Source organism: Synchiropus splendidus, chromosome 7, assembly GCF_027744825.2.
Source record: "Synchiropus splendidus isolate RoL2022-P1 chromosome 7, RoL_Sspl_1.0, whole genome shotgun sequence".
NCBI classification, from domain to species: Eukaryota; Metazoa; Chordata; class Actinopteri; order Syngnathiformes; family Callionymidae; genus Synchiropus; species Synchiropus splendidus.
Window position 1 is genome coordinate 21,432,298 of NC_071340.1, and position 17,074 is coordinate 21,449,371.

General features: G+C 46.1%; 1 protein-coding gene across 1 annotated transcript in view; it reads left to right on the forward strand.

The window, feature by feature from the left end:
- The window catches only part of hmcn2 (hemicentin 2), a 50,323-nt gene that overhangs the window by 26,883 nt on the left and 6,366 nt on the right, over positions 1-17,074 (forward strand). The window contains exons 31-72 of the mRNA XM_053869928.1: positions 180-458; positions 868-1,010; positions 1,431-1,581; positions 1,649-1,867; positions 1,950-2,063; positions 2,123-2,307; positions 2,374-2,470; positions 2,547-2,711; positions 4,001-4,114; positions 4,256-4,452; positions 5,652-5,733; positions 5,916-6,047; positions 6,110-6,253; positions 6,320-6,479; positions 7,122-7,246; positions 7,599-7,782; positions 7,845-7,942; positions 8,005-8,283; positions 8,348-8,538; positions 9,081-9,162; positions 9,408-9,544; positions 9,630-9,771; positions 9,832-9,976; positions 10,047-10,174; positions 10,246-10,402; positions 10,481-10,602; positions 10,722-10,886; positions 11,423-11,530; positions 11,591-11,725; positions 11,790-11,924; positions 11,984-12,253; positions 12,362-12,552; positions 12,634-12,847; positions 13,357-13,491; positions 13,557-13,747; positions 14,167-14,248; positions 15,253-15,423; positions 15,498-15,650; positions 15,738-15,875; positions 15,988-16,109; positions 16,708-16,948; positions 17,013-17,072. Coding sequence (XP_053725903.1) covers positions 180-458; positions 868-1,010; positions 1,431-1,581; positions 1,649-1,867; positions 1,950-2,063; positions 2,123-2,307; positions 2,374-2,470; positions 2,547-2,711; positions 4,001-4,114; positions 4,256-4,452; positions 5,652-5,733; positions 5,916-6,047; positions 6,110-6,253; positions 6,320-6,479; positions 7,122-7,246; positions 7,599-7,782; positions 7,845-7,942; positions 8,005-8,283; positions 8,348-8,538; positions 9,081-9,162; positions 9,408-9,544; positions 9,630-9,771; positions 9,832-9,976; positions 10,047-10,174; positions 10,246-10,402; positions 10,481-10,602; positions 10,722-10,886; positions 11,423-11,530; positions 11,591-11,725; positions 11,790-11,924; positions 11,984-12,253; positions 12,362-12,552; positions 12,634-12,847; positions 13,357-13,491; positions 13,557-13,747; positions 14,167-14,248; positions 15,253-15,423; positions 15,498-15,650; positions 15,738-15,875; positions 15,988-16,109; positions 16,708-16,948; positions 17,013-17,072 — 6,483 coding nt within the window. The remainder of the gene's footprint in view (positions 1-179; positions 459-867; positions 1,011-1,430; positions 1,582-1,648; positions 1,868-1,949; positions 2,064-2,122; positions 2,308-2,373; positions 2,471-2,546; positions 2,712-4,000; positions 4,115-4,255; positions 4,453-5,651; positions 5,734-5,915; positions 6,048-6,109; positions 6,254-6,319; positions 6,480-7,121; positions 7,247-7,598; positions 7,783-7,844; positions 7,943-8,004; positions 8,284-8,347; positions 8,539-9,080; positions 9,163-9,407; positions 9,545-9,629; positions 9,772-9,831; positions 9,977-10,046; positions 10,175-10,245; positions 10,403-10,480; positions 10,603-10,721; positions 10,887-11,422; positions 11,531-11,590; positions 11,726-11,789; positions 11,925-11,983; positions 12,254-12,361; positions 12,553-12,633; positions 12,848-13,356; positions 13,492-13,556; positions 13,748-14,166; positions 14,249-15,252; positions 15,424-15,497; positions 15,651-15,737; positions 15,876-15,987; positions 16,110-16,707; positions 16,949-17,012; positions 17,073-17,074) is intronic.

Here is a 17,074-nt window from a genome sequence, read left to right on the forward strand (position 1 = left end):
TGGATATCATCGTAATGACTCGAAATATGGAGTGACTAGTTCCTTAAATAGCATGTCCTCCTTTCCCGAAGCATCAAGTCGAGTGCAACCCCGAGGGAATATGCACAGTGACATCATGATTCAGTGTTTGTTTTTGTTTGTCAGAATTACTTATGGTTTGTACTGGTCTACTTCTGCAGCCCCTCCGATCATCAAAGGTCCCAGTGAGACCACTGAGGTGACCGTGGTTCTGGGCTTCCCCACTGTTCTCCCCTGTGATGTGGAAGGTTCCCCCACCCCCACCATCACTTGGCTCAAGGACAACCAGCCCATAGTGTCCAGCCCACAGCTGACCTACACTCGTGGGGGTCAGGCTCTGAGGCTGGGTTCGGCTCAGGGAGACAGCACCGGCCTGTACACCTGCAGGGCCTCTAACCCAGCCGGCACCGCCATCAAACAATATTCTCTGGGTGTTCTTGGTAAGACCCGATTTATCAAGCCAGACCTGGAGAGTTCGGATTTTTTAACTTGCTTTTAGTTTTGTATATTTTATTTTTGATTTTCATTTTATAGACCTTATATTTTTTAAAAGTGTGTCATTGTTTTTTTTTTTAGGATTATACACTAAACCTAAAACTACATATAAAAAATACATTTATTTCATTTTTTGCTTTAAATTTAGTTTTTAAATATTTTAAAATATTATTATTTTTTACGTTTCCATTTTTTTTTGTTTTATTTTTTTCTCATCTTGCTGTTTCCTCTTCTCTATAATGTACATTTAACTAATAATAATAATAATTTAAATACTCCCTAATAATGAGCTGGTCCAAACATATTTCCACAACATGTTAATCTGTCCTGTGGTCATGTTCTCCTCCCCTGCAGTCCCACCTCAGATAGAGGGTGATGCTACTTCCTTGATGTTTGGAACCCAGGAAGAGAAAGTCCGGATCAATGGGAGTTTAACTCTGTCATGCCTGGCTAAAGGTTTTCCTGAACCTAAAGTTTCATGGTTCAAAGACGGACAGGTCAGTGTTGCGTCCTCGCCCTTTTCTTTCTGAGAAAACTGACCTTTTTGTTTTATTATAAAAAAATATTATTTAAAATCCTTCTTTAAATACATATCTTTCGTGTTGTTTAATAAAACTAGATGTTTTCAGAATGTGAATCTTTAGTTTTTCGAAGTGAGACAGTTCTATATGCACATTTTTTTTTCTCACATTTTGCAGTGATTTTGATCCTTAAAATGCATTATTTCGGGCAGAAAAAAACAAAAATGAAACAGAAGAGTTATTCTTTAAATGTGCATTTATATTCCCCAAAATATGACTCTTCAATTATACCATTTGTTTTAGAGGTTCTAAGCACCTAAGCATTACTCCAGAGCCTTTGAAACTCAAGATCATTTTCTGCAGCGTCCAACCATCAAGCTTTGTTTCTATTTGCAGCTGATGACAGGTAACATCCACGCCGGCATTAAGGAAAGTGGCCACTTCCTCCACATTGACAATGCCATGATGTCCCACGAGGGCCAGTACACTTGTGTGGTCACCAACTCAGCTGGAGAGGACAAAAGAGACTTCCGTGTCACCCTCCAAGGTGTGTTTCATTCGCTCACCTCCCACAGTCGAGTGAGTTGAGAGTCATGAAAGCTTCCTGGGTTTAGTCCCTCCAGTCTTCCAGCGCGTGACTAACCGGGAGGCGGCGTGGGGTCTGGGACACGAGGATGATGAGGACAGTGATGAGATGGTGGAAAAGCGAGAGGTGATCCTGGGTCATCCGCTGAGTCTGTCTTGTGAGAGCAACGCCATCCCCCCGCCCAAGCTGAACTGGTACAAGGATGGCAGGAAGCTGACCTCTGCCGATGGAGTCGTCTTGCTTCCAGGTCACTCACCAGGAAACGTGGTGTGAGAAAACAAAACTGAGGGCTCATATTTACCAACACATGTCTTGCCCTCCTCTTTTAGGTGGGCAGGTGCTGCAGATTCCACGAGTGAGGAAGGAGGATGCTGGGAAATACACATGCGAAGCTGTGAATGAAGCTGGAGAAGACCACATGCACTTTGAGCTGGAAGTTTTGGGTTAGTCATCTTCGCAAGTGTTTGTGTATGAAGGACACTAATAGAATCTCAATTTTCAGTGTCTCCCATGATCATGGGAGCCTCTGAGTTCATGGAGGAAATCGGAGCTGTGGTAAACAGCACCGTCGTCCTGCACTGTGATGTGACTGGAAACCCACCACCGACCGTGTCCTGGCTGCGAGACCGACAGCCGCTTCAGAGAGACTCGGAGCATCTGATCAGTGAGGACGGGACACAGCTTCAGGTGAGAGATGGAAAGCAACTCAGTGACTGACACAGGTACTTCAGACTCCATTTTGCTTCCACGCAGTTCCTCAGCGTTCAAGTGTCTGACATGGCCGGGTACCGATGTGTGGCAGAAAACAAGGTCGGGACTGTTGAAAAACTCTTCAGTCTGACGGTTCAAGGTGAGCTAGCGCAAAGATTTCTGGCGTCAGTGATATGGTTTTGAGAGTGTGATTAATCTGAAATGGTCTTTTTCAGTGCCTCCGAAAATATTAGGTCAGAGGGAGGAGGAGCAGGTCAGCGTTATCGAGGGTCATATGGTGTCCATGCTGTGCGATGTCCAGTCATACCCTCCACCAGAGATTACCTGGACCAAGGATGGCCAGCTCCTGCAGTTTAACACCGGCGTCCACATTCTTCCAGGTTCGGTTGATAGGAAATATCATATTGACATAAAATATGAGTCATTCAAAATCATTGGACATTTTCACCGCGATAAGAAATGTGGGTGAAAGCCTACAGAAACTGGTTGCTCTTGAAGCTACGCACTGCAAAACTCTACGAGACTTAAACCAAACACAGTGTGAGGCTTGGCGGCCCCTAGTGGGAGAACACTGATGATTAAAAAAAAACGCTCCATAAAAACATCTCATCCTAGAATTGAGTAAATAATCAGTTCCACAGATTTGGGCCGTGGTCACCAAAAGTTGTTTCTCCAAATGTTTCCAGAGGGTTGACACGGTATTGACACGTATTGGTAGCGTTGATGAAACAGTGTCCTAATTTTCAGAGGCCACTAGATGGCGCTCTTTGTTGAGAAATGATGCGAGGTTTCATTGTATTAGTTGCCCAAACATTTGACGGCAGACAGTGCCATCTGGTGGCCTCTGAAAATCAGGACTTTGTTTCATGAAACCTCATCTCCCCATCAGTAGCAAACACAGATCAGATTGCACAGAACTCATTGCCTTAAAATCTTCGAATAACTATTTCAAAAACACCTTGTATTGTTTTTAAACTGAGAGCGCCACCTTCTGAGCGCTGAAATCCGGAACACGGTGTCTGTCTCACCAGCCCATCACTAACCGAGGGATGATAAAACCAATTCAAGGATTGGTTATTCACTGACAAAATCTTTGATTTGCCGAGTGAAGACAAACAAACAAAGAAAAAAAAAACACATATTGTGCTTGTAGGGAAACAAACTTTTCCGAGTCCAGAAATGTATTTAATTTAATTTACAATGTGTTTAGGAAGACTGCAATCTAACTGAACTGTATGTTTGCGCTGTAATATCTTAAGAATCGCGGAAAATATCTTTATTAATATTAAAAGAACTATTTGCTTGTTGAGAATGCCCTTTTTTTTTTGTTTCACAAACCACACGAGACTTACAAGAAGCAGTCCATTTTCACTCTCTTGGAAATCAGTTTGTTCATTGACATCATTCCTATCCACTGAAATTATATATATATATATATATATATATATATATATATATATATATATATATATATATATATATATATATATAGCTACCATAAATAGCTTGATGGTATCCACACTATGTTCTTACGCCTTATAATGTGCTTTTAAATAAATATATATATATATACATATATATATATATATATATATATATATATATATATATATATGTAGGTAAAAGTATATATTCCATAGCTCTCTGTTAAAGATGTGAGGTGTTTCAGGTGGTCAGATGCTGCAGCTGCCTCGAGCAAGGCTGGATGACGCTGGGCAGTATGTATGCACAGCTACTAACTCAGCAGGCCAGGACCAGAAGAGCATCCTCCTCAGTGTTTACGGTGAGACATCTGCAGCCCTCTCTCCCATAAACAAATGAGCACAGCGCTGTGTCAGCAGTTTACAACAATCCAGCTGTGACAGGGAACACTCGTGGCAACTGACTCACCCTGAGATCATTTTCTTCTCCCAACATCAAACAGTCATGCCCACCCTCAAGCCTCGTCTGGATGCTGAGTCAGACCTGGTCACCCCTCAGGTGGGCTCATCGGTCACGCTGCGATGCCAGGCCAACGGTGTGCCCGAGCCCGAGGTCACGTGGTACAAAAACGGGCTGCAGCTGACGGAAGGCGACGGACTGAAGATAGATCGCCACCAGCTGGAGATTGTTGGAGTTCAGGTCAGGAGAGTGGCTTTCCATTATTCATGTTGAGGGCTGGGATCCAAGAGTCATGTAAGAAGTCAACCCATTGTTTAAATTTGCAATTATTCATAAATGTCATAAAAGTCCTGGGGCGCCAGGCGGCTTTTATTTATTTGACTATCTCCTAAGAAACTGAACTGAAACAACGTGAGAGCCGTGAGATGTTTGTTTTACTTTTTAGGCTTGTGAGATTTAAGGAGGTGGAACAACCAAAGAAACCTGTTGGCCATTACAACGGCGTCGCATTCAATTTGACCCGAGGTGGCAAGATGGAGAATCTAAATTAAACTTTTCATCGACTAGAAAACTACCAAGAAAGTTCAGACCTCTATAATGTTTCAATCTTTTTTTTTTGTAGCATTTAAAATAATGTTGATAGCAATGATCTCAATGGGACAGCAGGGGGCTGCTGCTCTGTGGAGCAAGAACCACTTAAATATTACTGTAATTTCTGGAGCCAGATGGTGACTCAGAGCTAAAACTCTCTGGCCTGAACTAGTGCTGCAGCACTAGTGGCCCACCTCTAGAGGACCATCATGACCAACACCAACCATCGCATGAGACACATGAGTAAAGAGACATGCAATATTTAGCATCTTGTGCAGTCGAAATTCAAATCTGAAAGTTCAAAACAATATTGAATACAATTCATGGTGCGTTAGCAATAATTTGGTCATATATTTTTACATTTTTGTTACAATTTGAAACACTAAATTCAGATGTGACTGCATGTTCATCAAGTTGGTGCCTAGACGACGATGTAAATGGACATTAGTTCCAGCTTGAAAACTTTGAAAATAGAATTGAAATCCATGCATTTGTTTTTGAGTTATTTCCCTATGAGACAGTCAGAAAGACAGAAAAAATCTGCCAAAAATATAATCATCTTGGCAGTAACAGTGAGTTAAAGTATATTAAAAAAAATAAATATTAAATATTAAAATTGTAATAGTACACCACAATTTGCAACATTCCTATCCTTTTATATTGAGATACTAACAAAAAACAAAAATACCTTTTTGTAATAGAATTATCTGACATAAAGTTTGAATGCTATGGAAGTGTAATATCAATAATGCTGGGTTCAAGAACCTTTCCAGAAACTGTCTCATGGAAAAATTATTACAGTTTCATTCGTCACCACTAAAATGCGTTTCGGCTGTCATGGCTTCCAGATGTCAGATGGCGGCTCCTATACTTGCAAAGTGTCCAACGAGGTGGGTCAAGTGGACCGGACCTTCAGACTGACTGTATACGGTGAGTCATGGGGTTTCATGAAACAGTGTCCTGATTTCCAGCGGCCACCAGATGGCACTGTCTGCTGTGAAATGTTTGGACTTCAACTCCTAATTCAATGAAACCGAAACACCATTTATGAATCAGGAACGCCATCTAGTGGCATCTGAAAATTAGCTGAAGTTTACCCCTTATTTCTAAAGTTCCCCCAGTGCTGGACGGACCACTGCAAGAGTCATTGAATGCTACGCTCGGTTCCCACGTTGCCCTGCTGTGTGAGGCTTCCGGGGTGCCGATGCCCAGCATCACATGGCTCAAAGATGGAACGCCGATCGGTAAGCTTTCATGCCAGTCTTTCATCGATCGTTCGCTACATATGCTTGTGTTCTCTCCACAGAGAGCAGCCTGCAGTGGCAGTGGTCTGTCAGAGGGAACCGTCTGGAGCTGGGGCCGCTCACACTTTCTCACGCAGGACGCTACACCTGCGTAGCAAAGAGCAGCGAAGGACAAACCCAGAAGGACTACAAGCTCACAGTGCAGGGTGAGGCCTTATAACAATTCACCAAAGACACACGTCAAAGAAACTGAGGGAATGTCTTCCAAACAGTTTCACCCACAATCCTGGATTCTGTCCGGCCGTCGGAGCTGAGTGCAGCCACAGGAGAGGATGTGACCCTGGAGTGCAGAGCAAATGGGATCCCAACGCCCACGCTGAGCTGGTTGAAAGACGGACTCACAATAGAGCGATCGGACGCTCGCCACATCACGTAAGCAAAACATTCCCGTGTTGACGTCTTGATGTAGCGAGACAGATCGAAGCTAATCTATGAAACAATAACCCATTCATTTCACTCTGTCTCAGTCAGTCAAACCTCAGCAGACTACAACCAGACCAACTTGTTTCAAATGAAGAAGCAGTAGCACAGTGCTCATCTCTGATGACAAGCCCAATATTTACCAAACTCAAACCATGAAACAAAGAGGAGAGAAGATTCCCCCGCTGTCTCTAACATTTTCATCCTGATGTTATGCAAACAACAGCACAATGGATCTGTGTTGATAATAATTTATTCAGTATTTATTTAACCAAAATATTCGTTCAACAAAGTGGATCCCTTTGTTTGACAAGTGTTGTGATAAGTCAGTGTCATTCCACGAATGTCTCGGGAAACACATCGCCAGACCTCATCTCCCGGAATCATCAGCATGACAGATCGATGATGAGACAAACGGTTCTGGTTCTGCTCCTCTGCCTTCATCATTGTGGATCTCAGAGGCAGCTGCTCTCCAGCTGTCACCAGATTCACGCTGAATTCTGCCTCTTGATCACAGACTAACTGCGGGACAGACTTATTTAGGTCAGGTACCGCTGTTGGTTGAAAACAAAGCCTTGTTTCTGTGACTCGCAGGGTGTCGCCCGACGGCAGCGCTCTGACTTTACTGAGGTTGAGTCCCGCCGATTCTGGGACGTACACCTGTTTGGCCGTCAGCCCTGCGGGACAAGAGAGCAAGCTCTACAACCTCCTGGTTCTCAGTAAGTTGTGCTTAAATTTCAGTTTTTGGGTGGGTAAGTCTTTGGCTTTTATTTCTAAGGATGGAATTTATATTCCCCATAACTTGAACCCCACAATCTGTGGAATCCTGTGGCAGCTGGAATCCCTGTTTGGGGATTAGCAGAGTGTAAATCTTCTCCTATGTAAGAAGCAGACTGCATTTTTAAAGCGTATAATCAGCATTAAAAGTGCTATTCCGTCCTCCCATGTTTACCCAACTGAAGAGACTGGGCACTTGAAAGCGTCATGGCTTGATTTGTTTGAAGATCTCCAGTTTTTAAAACAATTTCGAACCCAGAAAAGCATTCAAGGGTTTTAATATGTTCTCATCAGTCCCGCCCTCCATCTCCGGTGAGACCAGCCTGCCAAGAGAGGTCCAAGCCACCCAGGACACGACGGTGACTCTGGAGTGTCAAGCCAAGGGAAACCCTCCGCCTCAGATCAGCTGGCTGAAGAACGGTCACCCTCTTCTCCTGTCTCCTCGCACTCGTCTCCTCACTGGAGACTCTCTCCTCCGGTCAGTTCGCTGTCAGACAAACCCTTTTTTAAATGTATATCTTACCGTTTCCTGTGTTTTAGGATTTCTCCAGTTCAACTTTCCGACTCTGGAGTGTACACATGTATCGCACGCAGTCCAGCTGGTCTAGCTGAGCTCAGTTATGATGTCCAGGTCCAAGGTAATGACAGTATGTTTAAAACATGGTTTGTATGGAGGGTGAACTCACGCTGCGTCCTGCAGTGCCCCCTGGTGTTGACCATGTGGAGCCAGTGGAGCCAGTGACGGTGGTCCAAGGGTCACTGGTGACGCTGACGTGTGAAGCCCGTGGTGTCCCCCCACCGACGCTGACCTGGATGAAGGATGGCCAGCCGCTGTCACTTCACAGGAACCTGCTGCTGGACGGGCAGGAGACCCGGCTGCAGCTGCCTGATGTGGCGCCGTCAGACGCCGGACTCTACAGCTGCGTGGCCAGTAACCAGGCCGGCAGCAGCACCAAGACCTTTAACCTCACCATCCTCGGTAGTTTTTCTGTCTCTTTGTGACGTTGTGCCGGGGAAGAAAGTAACTCAATTTCCCGAACCAGAACCGCCGAGGATCACCAGCACAAGCTCTCCTGAGGAGCTGACGCTCGCCGTCAACAGTCCTCTGGAGCTGGAGTGCTCTGCTGAAGGAGTCCCGCCTCCCACCATCAGCTGGCTGAAGGATGGGCACCCGCTGGCTCAGACTGACATTGTCCAGGAGGATGGGCACTTTGTGAGAATCAGCAAAATTCAGGTGACTGCTCTAATAAGTCCGTCAAATGTTACAATGTTCTGTACCGCCGCACAATGAGTGAGTCATGTTGTAGGATGGGGAAGCTTTATGTACTTCTTTTTCTGATACATTTCATGGATTGCATTATTCAGTTTTCGTTTTATACTATTTAAACCTTCTTTAATGAATTTATGTCATAATATTATCTGGTTAAAGCCATGACCCAGTTATATTGTCTGCTAAACCTAATGATGGGGCAGATTTTCCAACCTTTGAAGTCACAGTAAGGAGGTCAAAATAAAGAAAATACACTCATCTTATAGTAATAATTCACTTCCCACCTTTTGAAATTTAAATTAAAATCTAATGTCTCTATTTAAATAAAGCTATTTAAATAGAAACATTAATTTATTCAAATAAAAACTATTATTTCCATATTTAAAATCGTTTGTGAGACTGAGGAAAATGTTTATGTTGGCTATAAAAGACATGTTTTTAATAGGTGTAGCTCAACTGATATGAGAATACAAATGCTAACACAGTGGTGTCTCGTGCCTTTCAAGGTGGAGGATGCAGGACTCTACACATGTCTGGCCGGGAGCCTCGCGGGAGAAGATGGAAGAAATCACTGGGTCAGAGTTCAAGGTGAGATGATCGGCTGGAACAGTTACTTACTCAGCTGGGGATCTAAAAATAAAGTTTGGCCTTGTTGGACAGTGGCTCCGTGTGTTGAAGGGAGAGTTTAGCTGGTGGATATTATATGTTATTTTAAATCCCATAGATGGTTTTCAATTTCAAATGAGCGGAGGGTGACTCACACTTCTTTGTTGCTCAGGAGAGAAAAAAATAAAAAGCTCATGACTGTCAAACAAAAAAAAAATGTGTTTCAGTCCCACCTACTCTGCTGGGTTCCGGTGACGTGAGGACACTTACCGTGCCAGTCAATGGTCATCTGACTCTGGAGTGCCTGGCGGACAGTGACCCTCCCCCTGATATACAGTGGTATAAGGATGAGGTGAAGATGCAGGTGGGTACAATTCTTATTTCACCACCAATGAAAACACTTTTTGTGATCTAAAGGATGACTCCTCACGATGTTCCTCTCTAACTAGCTGGGTGGTCGTGTCCAGCGGTTAGCCGGAGGTCAGTACCTGGAGATTCAGGAGGTGAGACCGGAGGACAGCGGGCGCTACAGCTGTGTGGTCACCAACCTGGCTGGGAGCAGCAGCCTCTTTTTCACTGTGGAGATTCTCAGTGAGTACCAACGCAGTTCTGGACTGTACGACCCGTTTCCTCAACTACCCATCTCAACAGTGCCCCCAGTGATCAAGGAGGGCAGCGCGGTGGTGACCACCCAGGTCGGCCAGGATGCAGTTTTACCCTGTCAGGTGGAAGGCGACGCGACGGCCACGGTCATGTGGAGAAAAGATGGCTTCCCAATACCACATGATAATCTCAAGTATGTTTCCTGGTCAATTTACTTGAAAGTAAACTGAAATGAATATTGAATTTACTGTGTCATCTGGCAGGTATAGCATTTTGGAAGAAGGATCTTTACGTGTACACAATGCCCAACTGAGTGATGCTGGCCGTTACTACTGCACCGCATCAAACCAGGCGGGCTCCGACCACAGAGGGATGGACCTGCGGGTCTTTGGTGGGTTCCTTGTTGAGGGTTCATGTGAATACAGGACAAATCGAAGACGCTTAAATCTGCTTTTTTTTCAGTGGGTCCATCGATCGGTCCTGGTCCGTTCAATGTGACAGTAACCACAGGGATCAGAGCGGTTCTGGGCTGTGAGACTGCAGGGATACCTCCACCTAAAGTGTCCTGGAAAAGAAACGGCTCTCCCTTGGACTTGAATCTGCAAGCTGGAGCCTACAGGTGGCGATATATAGAGTAGTTTCATTTGGCATGTTAGCACTCACAGCTGGTGGATGCTAAACCTCTGGTTCTGTCCAGGTTACTATCCTCCGGCTCACTCATCCTCTTGTCACCGTCCACTGAAGATGAAGGTTACTTCGAGTGCACGGCTGTAAACCAGGTCGGAGAGGAGCGTAGGGTCATCGAGGTCATTCTCCAAGGTAACTATTGCAATATTTTTATCAGTCAAAAACCACTTTAGACAGTCACACTGCCCTCGAGGGTCCAGGGGTTGACATACATACAGCAAATGTGTTGTTCTTTCTCTCCCTTGCAATAGTCCCACCATCTATAGAAGATGACGTGACAGCAGTGACGGCAGTGAAGATGTCTCCTGTGGTGTTGCCCTGTCATGTACAAGGACGCCCGCAACCCACCGTCACCTGGACCAAAGGGGGAGTTAAGCTAGGGTCCAGAGGGGGGAGCTATCGCGTCCTGCCGACCGGTAAGACCAGTGCTCGAACATTTCATAGTGATGAAAGTTGTGTGGGGTCATGGGGTCAGATGGCGTCGTACAATACATCTGTAGGAGACTTGTCTTTTTTACAGTAGCTTCGGCAAGACATTTTAGGCGAATGCTGTGAATGTATTTATGACACTATGTCTCTTTATATACTAAGTGCATATGCTATGTATGATACTGTTGGAGCCAGTGACTAAACATGCAAAAGGTTCAAGCAATTCAGGCTTCCATTCATGTATTTTTTACTCATGTGTTGGTTCATGTTATCACAACGATTTATATTATGACGGTAATGTTACATACTACTATATTTTAAGTGTCATTAAGTGTGATTAAAGCAAGTTAGTCCTTCCTCTTTATTCCAATGTGGGCTGAAAAGCCCAGTAGGTGGCGCTCTCCATTTAAAAAAAATAGTCCTTCCAAGCCAAATATTTGAGGGCATTGAGTGCCATCTAGTGGCCAGTGTCGGTGCCTTGCTGTTGTCCTTCTTCAGTGTACTTGTACTTCAATTCATTCAGGAGTTTTGGAGATCACATCGGTTTTACCGAGTCACGCTGGCCGCTACACCTGCTCAGCACGAAACCCAGCTGGTGTGGCCCATAAACACATCTCCCTCAGTGTGCAAGGTGAGTGCTGTTGGTAGAAAGCATCCAGCTGAAATTAAACAAGTGTTCACTGTGTTTCAGAACCTCCCGCAATCAAACCAATGGCAGAGGAAGTGCAAGTGGTGTTGAATCACGGGACCATCCTGCCGTGCGATGCTCATGGCCTCCCTCGACCCTCCGTCTCCTGGCAAAGAGAAGGAGTTCCCATCGCATCAGGTACAACTGTAAGCCACTGTGTGATCTTGTTGACGGCATCATAATGAAAACACTGGCGGTGCAGGTCACAGACTGGCAGTACTGTCCAATGGCGCCCTCAAGTTTTCCCGCGTAACGCTTGGCGACGCAGGGCTGTATCAGTGCCTGGCTAAAAATGAGGCTGGCGTGGCCATCGGGAGGACCAAACTTGTGCTGCAAGGTAACTGAGCTTCAACTGTGAGAAGCATTTGCGTTTATGACGGTTGTTCTTCTCTGCAGTGCCGCCGGTGCTGAGCGTACCCCGCCTGGAGTACACGGCCGTTCTGGGCCAAGCTGTCAGCCTGGAGTGTGTCGCTGACGGTCAGCCTCAACCAGAAGTGACATGGCACAAGGAGAGGAGACCGGTGATCGACGGCACTCATCTCCATGTTTACTCCAACGGAACTTTGGTCATCCCGGCGACTCAGCGCAGCGACGCGGGCCTCTACACGTGCACGGCCAAGAATGTCGCGGGCAGAGCCAGTCATGACATGAGACTGCTCATTCAAGGTGAGTAGATCCGTCACACAGGAATAGATCTTTCGCCGACGTAATGGCTTGGTATTTGTTGTGTCTCAAGATGGAGAAACTTCATTGTGTTCCGTTACGCTCTTCTAGTTCCACCGATCATCCCTCCGGTGCAGACAGACATTTCGGTCATCCAAGGATTCCAGGCGCTCCTGCCATGTTCCGCTCAGGGGTCCCCTGAACCCAGGGTGTCCTGGAAGAAAGATGGAGTGATCGTGCCCAACGTACCGGGCAAATTCACCGTGCTCAGATCAGGAGAGCTGATCATCGAGAGGGCGGAGGTGAGTGGCGGCCATGCTTGTCCCCCCGCCCCCCGGGAGGCTAGAATGCTTGAGTGATCCGTGACTGGTTCTTTGAAACAGCCGGGAGACTCTGGGGTATTCACGTGTGTGGCCACCAACGCAGCGGGGTCCGCCAAACAAGACATACGACTCTCCATCAACATGAGGCCCATCTTCAAGGAGATGCCCACTGATGTGACACTGAACAGGGGGCAGAGTCTGGGCCTGTCCTGCCATGCTCAAGGAACACCGCCCCCTGCCATCTCCTGGACCGTCAACAACAGACCATACTCCGGTATTGCTCTGCCCTCATATGTTTGTTTCAGTCCGGACAGTCTTCCGTCTGTGAGATGTTAGAAAGTAGTGGTGATGAGGTGCATGACACCTAACTTTTGACCACCTAACTGAAGACCTAGTGATGGGTAGATGAGGTTTCATGACACATTATTGAAGGGTTGATGGGGTTTCATGAAACAATGTTCTGATTTTCAGTGGCTGATGTCAAATGTTTGGACTATGAAACCTCACATCATTTCTAAACCAAGAGCGCCATCTAGTGGCCTCTGAAAATTGGGACACTGTGTCATCAACCCTGCCATACTGTTTCACGATACCTCATCTACCCATCCCTAGGAAGGCATATATCATTTTTAAACAGGGAGCGCCGCCTACTGAGCTCCTAAAATAAGGAAGCTGTTTCAAGCCTGTCACTACAAATGAGTGACTCTTGTTCAGAAGTGTCTGTATTGAGTAAGTTAGCTAGCAGGTGCAGGTGAACTCATTTACGCTCACCTTCGCTTGCAGGGGCAACTGTGGACGAAGCAGGCAGAAGCAGCGTCATCATCAACAACATTAGCGTCAGTGATGCGGGGACATACGTGTGTGTTGCGGAAAACAGCGTGGGATCAATCCGGGCGCTTTCCTTTGTCCGAATCAGAGGTGAGATGTTAGCGTGGGCCGCTCCTCTCAGTCAGGCTGTGTACCAACTTTAAGATCTTTTTTAGAGCCTCCAGTTCTCAAGGGTGAAGCCCACATGACCCAGACGGTCGTCCATGGTAGTTCTGCCGTGCTTGACTGTCCCGTCCACGGAGACCCGAGTCCCGTCCTACGCTGGCATCGCAACGGAAAACCACTTCTCCGTTCTTTGCGAACTCAAATCCTCCACAATGGCTCTCTGGTCATATACAGCATCACTGTAAGTATGGAGTTCCTTGAAGCTCTAACAAGTTCCATCTTGGTTCCGAACCACAGAGCACAGCGCGCCACTGTCCTCAGCTTAATCGCATTTGTGGAGGCTCGTTGAGGGAAGCTAACAACATTAGCCTGGGAGGCAGTAGCAGCCAGGAGTTTGATCTTCCCAGACTGCTGTGCTTTTCTTAGAATGTAACCTGGTTAGGGCTCCAACTGCGGCTGTAATTGCGAGTATCACAGCTGAGACGTTCTCACAGGCTAAGTCGTGACGGCGGCTCTGAAAACTACTCTCTGTGTTGCACTGGTCTCAAATAATCCTGCTGTAAAGAAGCCACCACAGCCAAGTCTTTATTCTTAAGCCAAACAAATGGCAGCACTGTAGAAGCAGCGGATGTTAAATGCAGCATTGTATTCTTCCTCCAGGGGGCAGATGAAGGGGAGTACCAGTGTGTGGCGGAGAGTGAAGCCGGGACGGCGGAGAGGGCCATCACTGTTAAAGTTCAAGGTGAGCTGCACTTCTTTTTCAAATGACACCATGACCTTATGAACCCCTTTTTTTTCCTCTCACGAACAGTAATCTGAAACACAGGAGAACAAAGTCAAATAAAATAATGTCTTGATTGCATTCATTTTAAATATAGTTTAAATTAATTTGAGATTTAGGACTAAAATAGACATTGTTTTCCCACCTTATCAAGCGATGGAATGGAATATATAGCACTAGATAATAGAACGTCCCGGACTTTGAACAAATCGGACTTCGAACAAAAATTTCGAGATTTTTTTTGCTTCGGATTTCGAACGAAAATCCAGACCTTGAACGCCCCCGAAAAAAACCGGAAAAAACATAACGTGCGTGGACCTATCAGCTGACCCACGACGCACTTTGTTATTGTGTATAACGCAGCCTCTGTATGCAGACGTGTCCCGTTAGCTACATTTACTGACTGTTTTTTCTTCATATTGAGGTGTAAAACCTTTCCTGTCTCCACACTGGACCGTGGTAGAGTGTCACAGGGGAGGTGCTGGAGCGCTCACTCCAGGGTTTGATGTCCTGTTGTGGGCTGGAGCTGGGACAGGGATGAGGCGAGTCTGGGACAGAGCGTGACTTGGTTTATGACTTTGTCACAGCCAAACTGCACAGAAGCGCACATTCAGAGCTGGACACGCACCGGGCACCTCTTCACTTCTGGAGAGACGTCACTCACTCGGCAACCCCTCCCACATGCAGCGGCCACACACATAGAGGAACAGCCACCTGCAGCAGACACTCTACATTCACTCCTACAGAAGCCTATTTTAAGGCTTGGAACGCATTATTTCTTCTTCCATTCATTGTAATGGGAAAAATCGATTCAGATTTTGAACAAATCGCTTCTCGAACGGCCGTCTTGTGGTCGAGAACCGAGGTACCACTGTAATTGAACATGTCTATGTCCTGCTCGGATCGTTGCCTGACCCTGTCTGGATGGTGACTCCTCAAAATACGATGTTCTGTTTTCTCCGTAGTCAACGGAGGGTACTCTAACTGGGAGGACTGGGGACCCTGCAGCAGCACTTGTGGGCAAGGAGTCCAGGAACGCATTAGGCTCTGCAACAACCCAGAACCAGCCAACGGTGGACGATCCTGCAGCGGGCCCAGTGTCGCCTCTCGGAAGTGTCACGTGGGACTGTGTCCAGGTGGCCACTTATAAACCGTGTGCTGACTTGGTTCATTTAAAGAAGTGTAGCTGACGGCTTGGAATGTTTACCAGGCGACACGCCGCGCAAAACCAGGGGGAGTCTGATCGGAATGGTGAACGACCGGGAGTTTGGCGTCTCCTTCCTGGAGGCCAACATCACAGACCGAGTGGAGGACGGGTGCAGCACTCTGCAGGCCCGCCTGGACAACATCCCCCCAACTGTTGGTGAGTGTAGACACGAAAACACACTCTTGGTGAGCCATGAAAACAGTAGACTGCTGAGGTAACACAACAATGCCTCACTCATTCTAGGCCCTCTGTTGCGGGCGCTGGTGTCTGTGTTTGCTCCCATCTACTGGACCACGGTGCTGCAGAATGGAGCCACCAAAAACGGCTACTCCTTCACTCAGGGCCAGTTCAGACAGGAATCTCAGCTGGAGTTTGAAACAGGTCTTTATATTCATTATTGAATAACATTGTGGGCTGTAGGGCTTTCCTCGGCCACTAGATGGCGTTACACGTTTATGATTTTTCATCAGCCGATTTTGTTGGGCTCTTGCAGGGGAGATTCTGCGCTTGACCCATGTGGCCAGGGGTCTGGATCCTGAAGGAGTTCTCCAAATTGACATTGTCATAAACGGATATGTCCCATCATCATTATCCACTTCGCATCTCACTCTCCAGGTGAGTTCATGGCTTTGAGTGGTGTTTATAGCGCAACAGTAGCACAGTTGTTTTGGGGGCTGTCTGTTGCACTGTCTTAAAAATTATGAAAAAAATGAAATATAAAATATACAGATTAATCTATATATGTGCAAAAATAGCTGTCAGCTGACAGTTTTATTTTCATATTTGTTACATGTTGTGCTAAAGGATTTGAACAAGGTTTTGCAAGGTAACTTGACTATTACCAAACTTGATAAAAATCTAATTTATAATATATATATGTTAAATTAATATTACAATTATAATTTTGTAACTGAGCTTGTACTTCACCATAAATAATTACAAGGAGGCCACCATTCCGTCAGATGTTTCTCTTACCGCAGGCGCCAACCACACCACCACTGAGGAGTGAGAGTGTCACTTCCTCTCCGACTCCCCTTCAAAATAAAACACCCAACAGCAGAATATGCATCAGTTCTTAAACTTATAAGAGAATACCGAAGAATTTCAAATCAGAAATATTTATTTATTGATTTATTTTTTGCACAGCATCACAGGACAAACCTTGCTAACCTGACTCTTCTGAGAAGTAAGCTAACAATCGTCTCCCTTGCAGGATTATGAGGAATCCTATTTGCAAACGGGCCAAGGCCAGCTGTATTCGTGGTCCTCACAGAACCACCAGAGAGGAGGGGGCACCATGGTGCTCCGCTGCAACCACACCATCATTTACGAGGGCCAGGAGAAGCGTCAGGGACCACTGCTCCAGCTGCTGAAAGTGTCCGGCACCAACAGTGCCTACAACATGTTCACTCTGACTCTGGACTTCCACATCACTGCCAGCCTCCTCATACCAGGTCTGAGAGCACAGACTCTCCGTCATCGCAGGGGGTGTGAATAATAAGACTGTGCTATTTGCAGACGGTTATGAAGAAACATGCCCAAAAGGTTTCGTCCTGGACGAGGCTTCGTACTGTGCCGGT